The 7,818-nt window shown below is 47.0% G+C and overlaps 1 protein-coding gene across 6 annotated transcripts in view; it reads right to left on the bottom strand.

Moving 5' to 3' along the window:
* Positions 1–7,818, bottom strand: part of BCAS3 (BCAS3 microtubule associated cell migration factor) — a 633,828-nt gene that overhangs the window by 18,012 nt on the left and 607,998 nt on the right. For all 6 annotated transcript variants that reach the window (XM_081270282.1, XM_081270287.1, XM_081270285.1 and 3 more), the window contains one exon: positions 6,028–6,195. In XM_081270282.1, the coding sequence (XP_081126408.1) occupies positions 6,028–6,195 (168 nt within the window). The remainder of the gene's footprint in view (positions 1–6,027; positions 6,196–7,818) is intronic.

The following is a 7,818-nucleotide window of genomic DNA, read 5'->3' as shown; positions in this document are numbered from 1 at the left end:
CTGCTGAGTAATTAACAGACCAGAAAACTCAAGAGGATTTAGCAGAATAAGCTAGAGCACTGATTTTCAAATGGCAGATCAAAATTCATGGAAGGGTTATGAAATCATTTTAGTGAGTTGTGACCACCTTTTCTTTCTTTCTTTTTTTTTTTTTTTTCAGTGCTGGCTCTCGAACACAATGCCTCCTGTGAGCTCGGCAAGCCTCTGCCACTGAGCTACATCCCCAGGCCTCATGACTGTATTTAAAAACAATGATAGAAAATACTAGAATGCATCATTGCTTATAATGTTATTTTGGGAAGGTCTAAATAGTTGGGTGAATCGAGTCAGGAAATTTTGCCAGAAGGTAAGCGGCAAAGATTGAGCCTACAGTGTGGTTCCCAGGAAACAGTGCTTCTGGACTAGAAGAACAGAGACCGTTAAGGACATGGTAGACAGAAAAAGATGGAGTCCCTCCCCTGCCTTTAATACCATAAAGGGCTGTAAAGGAGAAAGGAACAGTGAGTCCAGGCCTGCAGGAAACAACAGTCGCTGGGGTGAGACAGTCCTTCATGACCTTGAGAGCTGACTTCACGAGCTCTAAGGAGTCAACAGTAGCAAAAGTAGGCTGCCTGCCACAGAGATGCGGGCACAGTATTTAACCAGGGGCCGGGACCTGTGCAGGAGGCCTGGGCTGCTGACATGAGACGTGGGAGAAGGCAAAAAAGAGACATAAGGTTTAACTAGTAATCAAAAGAGCTAAAGTTTATGCTTCTTTTTTTTTTCTCTCCTTTTTTTCTTTATTTTTCTTAGGGGAATACTGGGTATTAAACCCAGGGCTCTACCACCAAGCTCCACCCCCAGCCCTTTAATTTTTTTTTTTTTTTAACAGCATCCCACTAAGTTGCTGAGGCTGGCCTTGAACTTGTGATCCTCCTGCTTTAGCTTCCCAAGTCACTGGGATTACAGGCATGTGCCACCACACCTGGCAAAAAGGTCGAAGTTTAAAGAGAAAACGTACTTAATGCATACCCAGATGCTTATTTAAAACTTTTTTTTTGGTATTAAGTTATATCTTTACCTAGACAGAAAACAATTGGAATAAGTCAGTGTTTTGTTTATTTTTTTTAAATTCTATTTTTCTAGAAAAGGCAATATTGAAAGGAATGTCTGCTAAGAAGGAATTAGTCAAGTTATTTTGAGGAGGATGATCGCAAGGGGAAGGGGCTTTGGGGGACAGCATTCCAGGCAAAAGGAAAAATATGCATAGAGAGCTCCCATGTGCTCAGAACCCTCGGGGATTCAGTGAGGCTGGAGCTTGACAGAGCAGCAAGAGGCAGGTCTGGAGAGAGGGCAGTGGCTGGTCATGACTCTGTACACACTGAGATGGGGTGAACCTGGAGAAGGGAGGGATGAGGCGAGAGGAGTTCAATTTTCAGCTAAATGTGGATTCACCAGTAGGTAACTGGATAGGTAGTCCTGGAGGTTAGAAGAGAAGCCAACTTGGAAATTATTTGGAAACCATCAGTTGATATATAATAATTGAAGCCATGGAGGCAGAGATTACCATGTACTGAAGGAGAAGGGGGCCAAGATAGCCTTAAGGACAACATGGAAGGGAAACCCAGGAAAGGGACTGAGAAGTAGCCAGAGGCAGAAGAAAAGCCAGGAGCTTGTGGTGTAGCAGGTGTCCTTGGGACAGTGCTTTTAGAAAGAGGGGGCAGCTCACAGGGCCAGGGTTGAGGTGCCTAGAAGTCAGGTGACTTTGGGGAGAACAGTTGTGGCAGGGCAGGTTAGGGGCAATGACAGTCCCTTCTCTGCCACAGGAGGAGAGGGGACAGTTGATGCGGGAATGCTTCGGATCTGGGTGGCAAGAAGTTGAGAGATTTTTCAAATGATGGCCACCATTTCTCTCTGAGAGGAAAAGGTGGGGAAAGAGAGATGAATGGGTAAGTTTGAAATAGAATCAATACAGAAGGAAAGAAATTGATTTCAAAGATGAGGGACTAACTAAGCTCTCTGACCATACTAATAAATGATGAGAATAGGAAAAAGCTATCCAAAATAAAACGCACACCCTCAATGCTGGAGAATCTCACCAAGAATACAAATAGGCCAAAAGCCATCAGCAGCAGGCTGAGGCTGTGGCAGAACTGCTGGCACCCAGGTGGAATGCAGAAAACTTCACCCAGAAAATAATTGCTATGCATCTGCTACATGCTGGACTCTGTTCTAGGCACTTGTGCTGCAAAGATGGGTGCAAACTGTCACCAGGAAATACACAGCAGGGCTCAGTGGCAAGGGGCTTCGTATTTGTAGAAGGACCAATCTGAACAATATATGATTTTTTTTCTTCAGCAATCCAGGTTATAAGAGTACAGCTAGACTGGCCTCAAATTGTAGTTTTGCTGAATGGGACAATGGAAGGGTAACAGGGGTGAAGGGTGTAAGGACATTAGCAAGAAAGCAATTCAGCTAGTTATGTTAGAGCTGGGCTTGCAAATCACATATGTGAGCTAATTAGACCAATTGCTCAGCAGCCATCACAGAGGACTGAAGTAACCTAACACCTGCCTATGGATAAGCCATGCTTTAAAACAGATCTTCTCAAACTTTAATATGCATGGAGGTGGGGGAGTCTTGTTAAAATGTAGATACCGGGCTGCAGGGGTAACTTAGTACAGAGCAAGAAGTACAAGTCCCTATGTTCTAGCCTCAGCACTGAAAGGAAAAAAAAACAACCCCACAAATCAGATGCAGATGCTGATGGAATTGGACTGGATGGGGCCTGAGACTCTGCATTTCTTTTTCTTTTGGCTGTGTTGAGGACTGAACCCAGGGCCTCACATGTGCTAAGCCTGTGCTCTACCACGGAGCTATATCCCTAGCTAGCTCTGCATTTCTAATCAGCTTCTGAATGATGATGGAGCTGATGATCTGTAGACCACTTTAAAAAATAATTTATTTTTAATTAACAAAAGTTGCATATATTCATTGTGAAATGGCTAAATTGAGCTAGTTAACACATGCAATGCCTCACATACTTACCTTTTTTTTTTTTGTGGTGAGAACACTTAAAATCTGCTAGCTTAGCCGTTTTCAAGAATATCACACATTGATATTAACTATAGTCATCATGTTGTATAATAGATCTTGAACTTTTTTTTCGTATCCAACCAACACTTTGTATCCTGTGACCAACAGCTCCTCACACCCCTTCTTTGAACAATGGGTTTTAAAAGATATTGCCTTGCTTCTGGGAGAGCTCTTTGGCCCTATGGTACAGGTTAGCTTAGCTGACTGGTTCCTTCTCTGGAATTTGGCTAGCAGCCTGATAATGCTGATAGCTTGAAAATGGCACTGTTAGGAGTTTTTACACTCAGAAAGCCACAAAGCAGGGCTGGCTCACTTCTCTTTAGAGAGCAGTTTGTTAATCATTCTCCAGCATGGCACTAGCTAAACCTATGTAGCAGCAAGCACGTGTACAATAGGCTTCAGGTCAGGGGTCATGAAAGCAAGTTTCCACTTGGCCTCTGTGCTTCGTTCCTACTTTGATAAAGAAGCATCAGCCCTGGTTGCTCTATCACCTGAAGGGCCTGTTGGGAGGCATTAAAGGAACTGACTTATCTCTGGTACATCAGAGTACCCAGCAGAGGCAAACACTCCATGTCACCCTATGTGTTTGTCCTATGAGCCACCAAGAAGTAGGGCTGTGGGAAGAAAGAGAGGGACAGAGGTTGCTATGGGCAAAGGGTGACTTGCTGGAAATTCTGACCCATGCGGTACTGTGTTTCCCTGGCTATCTCTAAGTAGGCTGTCCTTGCCATAGGTGGACCAGGCTGTGCTTACCAGGCTGATAATTTATCTCTAGTTGGAAAATGTGAAAAGTGATTCTCAAGAATGGAGAAGGGAACTGGTCTAACTTCCATAGTATCTGCTTTACTTACTGGCCTTTAAAATGAGGCAGAGGCAAAAAAATCCCAAAACCAAAAAACAACAACAACAAAAAAACCCCATGCATCTAATATGATCAAAAAAGACCAACTGAATCTCTTTTAGTGACAGTTTGAGGAAGAAACAAAATCCCTCTGCTGAAAAAAAGGGAGTCTCCTATTTTCTGACCTGTGGGTCATGCAGTTTTAATTTCCTCTTTCTTTTTTTTTTCATTCTTTTTAATTTCATAAACCTGCTTAAGGCCACAAGGACTCTCCTGAATCCCTCAGCTGTCTGGCAGATGGACGCTGCCAGTTTTGCCCGGGTTTCTGTCTATGCCAGGTAGAAGCGCCACAACTCTGACTGAAGGCGCTTTCAGATCTGCCTGCTCAATGACTCTGAGGTGCCATGGGGCTTCTGAGAAGGAAGCTGCCGACAACGCCTGTCCAGGAGCTCTCCGGGTCTCGGGAAGGGAGGCTCCTGGGGTGAGCCCAGGGACACCAGGCTCTGGTTCACTGGAGCCTTGGCTAGCTAGGTTCTCCGATATGTAGTGAGTGGCTATGTAGAAAGGCAAGGTTCAGGAAGGGGGAAGTTTCTGTTCTTTAGGCAGCTCCGAAGGAGTCTGGGCTCAGGGGCTGGGAAGTGGCAGAGTTGCTCCTTATCCAGGTGCGACAGCAATGGCCTGAGGATGCATCACCCATGAGTTTGGGGCATGAGGCTAAGGCTGCCATAGTAGGGTGATGTGTCTATGGGTGTGTGTGTGTGTGTGCGCGCGTGCGTGTGCACAGTGGTGTGGGACAAGGCTTGTTGCAGCTTCTGAGGCCCACATCTTTCTTTCCAGGGAAGAAGAGGGTGTAGAGGGGGCCAGTCTTCAAAGGTGGCCATCTCCCAGGCCCTGATATCCAGCCAAACTCCTCTCTTCCTCCCTTCCATCCCCATTCATTCCATTCTGTTCATTTGCCAATGATGGCACAGGCACCAGGGGCAGGTTGCTGTGTTAGTGCTGTGGAGGTGATGTCTCTGCCTTCTTGGTGCAGGATCAGAGGGACTGGCCTGGGCTGGGGAACAAGAGAAGGTAGATGCTGAACCCAAATATCTAAAGACCCAGAGGAATCCTAGGGCAGTGAGATGGTGTGAGCACATCAGGCGCTCCAAGCCCAGCCCCAGTGCTCCTTCAGGACCTGCCCCAAGGGTTTAAGTTTCTCCTCACTGGGATCCTCTTTCTAGATAGGCGTAGGTGGCAGGATGGAGCTGTTCACAGCAAGGCCTAAGAGTCTTGAAGGACTCAGGCAAGCAAGAGAGGAAAGGCCTTCAGTCAGGGTCTATTCAACCCAATTAAAAGTCCCCACTAACCTCAGCAAGTGGGAACAAAGCTTGTTGTGCTGGCACAAATGCGGGGCTGGAGTAGTTGCTAACAGCAAGAGACAGAGAGGGTGGCAATATTTTGGAAAAAGGAGAGGCAGCCTGTTTTAGAGCTGTACAGAGATGGAAGGATTGTGTTCTTTCCTGAGAGCATAGGAGAGTGTCTGTGAGTGCGTGCGTGTTGTGTGTGTGTGTGTGTGTGTGTGTACATGTACACATGCGTGCCTGGGCCAAGACTCACTCCTCATCTAAATATATCTTCTCACTGCCCTATGCATGCAGGAAGCCACCCTAGACCCTGGTTCCTGGACCCTCTTAGAGGCAAGAGTATAGAGCCAAAGGCAGCATAAGAAAAAGCTGGCTGGGGGCTGAGCCACACTGCTGGCTCCCTCCTAGCCTGGCAGGTCCCACTGACACTCGCCAATCCATAAAGCATGGAGTGTGGATGAAGAAGGTGAACTGCCCCAGACTCGATGCCTGAGTGCTACTGGCAAACTTGGGGCCTCCCTTCCCCAAGCAACTTACACAATTGTACTGTGTTTCTTGCGGCACTTCCTTATGAGCTATTCCATGTAGGAGGGGACAGTTCCACTGAGAACATCCCGACACTAGAAGCTTCTAAAATGGACAGCACTCAGAGTGCCAACTAGAGAAACAAACGGCAAAAACGAACACAAAACTTCTCTCTGCCAAAGAAGCTCAACAAGCGCCAGTCAGGACCAAGTCAGGGTACGAGTCTAATGACACCTTTACCTGTTCCTGATCCCACGACGTCCCGGCTTGGTGACTCAGCCATGGCATCAGCGAGCCGCTCCCGGAGGCCCTCCTCTGTGTGCTCCATGGAGGACATGTGCCGCAGCCCGAAGCCCTCAGGCCAGCTCCCGCACACCTCCAACAGGGTCACACTCCGGTCAAAGGTACCTGTGGCACACATGGGACATGTGACATTAAGTCCATGCCTTCAGAGGGCAGGCCATTCTTTTGGTCAACCTACCACCAATGCCCCTCTGTGCCCTGGGCCACTTCAGTCCTACGGGATGGACGAAGGGCAGTCAGGACAGCATGAGACAAGGGTGTGCAGCACAGAGCAAAAGAGTTCAGGCCACTGGGTCAGGGTGTGCGTCTCCGGGGAGTGACCTCCATGTCACTGAGGCAGATGGGTTTGAAAACTGTTTCTGAGGAGCGACAGGATTCAACCCAAACTTCTCTGCTTTTTCCTATTCGACACATGGGACTCCACCTAACATTTCATTTAAAGAAAGGATCACTTGCCCTAAACAAAAACAAAATAGCTTTCTAAACCATTGCATCCTGTAACCTATACCTCATTTTACAGTCAAACCTCAGAGAAGTTATGGCCCAAGAATAAATGGCAGGTTTGTGGCAGACTTGGTATGAGAACTCATATCTGTTGATGTCTCAGTCTAGAATTCATTCTCTTATCCTACCCTATTGCAGACAGTCTCAAAAAAATATGTATCTCCCAGCTGCTCAGGGATATGGGCATAATGGGGCACCATTTTAGGGATACAGCAATACACTTGGGTCACAGCATCTTCAGCAAGGCTTCTTCCTTAATCCAAAACTGCTCCCAGTTCCAAAAAGTACATGGTGTTCTGCTAAGTGCCAAGATTAGATCTCACATGCAAGATCACTTCAAAGTCCAAATTTAAATTATTCTACTTTATTCTACAGCAAAGTCTTCTGTGAAAGCTTATTTCATCCACTCTCTCCAAAGGAGATTATGGTCATGCTCTATTGCTTTAAGCACATACCATTTCCCCAGCGATTAGGTAACTGAACCCACTATACTGGGCTTGGTTTCTACCAGCACCAGGAAGATGAGGAAAAAATGCAAATGCCAAAGTTTCCCAAAGTTAAAAGTACATGAAACACATACTCTTTATCAGGCCTTGCTTCTCCTCTTTGATCAGCCGTCAGAAACTATCTTCCCTGGGCGGGCAGGACTGGGCAGTGTCAGCGCACACTCTCTGCCAATGACAGGTGGTAATAGAGAGGGTGCGAGCCCCAGCCCCGGCAGGCGGCCCTGTCTCTGATAATGGCCAAAGCATTGAGGTGATAACGGTTAGTAAACACTCCGACAGCCGGTGCCTCCATACATCAGCAAAGTGGGCCAGATAATCCTGAACTCTCCTGACCAGACAAAGGCTCTTGTTCAGCCTGCTGGGATTTGCATGTGTGGCAAGGGTCACTGATGGCTCCTGAATTTCATCAGCCAAGTTTTGTTTTGATTTATCTCTTACCTAATTGTAGGATAGATTCCTGGCACTGGGAGAATGGGCAGTATGCACCTCCCCAAGGGGAAGCCCACCTTGGGAGTGTGTTGCTTGGATGGGCTTGTCAGGTGGAACTCTAGAATGGGAAGCAGCCCTATCCACATTCTCTCTCTATCACGTAGGTTCAGGACGTAGGCGTAAGGATTGGGGGTGCAGGGCCAACACTTCACCCTTAGCAACAACTCCAGGAACCCAGCTCCCCACAGACACATGGGCTGAGGGCTGTAAACTAACCTTTGGTTTTATG

The sequence above is a fragment of the Spermophilus citellus genome (assembly GCF_964194105.1).
Source record: "Spermophilus citellus genome assembly, chromosome: 17".
Classification (NCBI taxonomy): Eukaryota; Metazoa; Chordata; class Mammalia; order Rodentia; family Sciuridae; genus Spermophilus; species Spermophilus citellus.
Note: the sequence above shows the minus strand (reverse complement) of the source record. Positions and strands in the feature narration are given on the sequence as shown.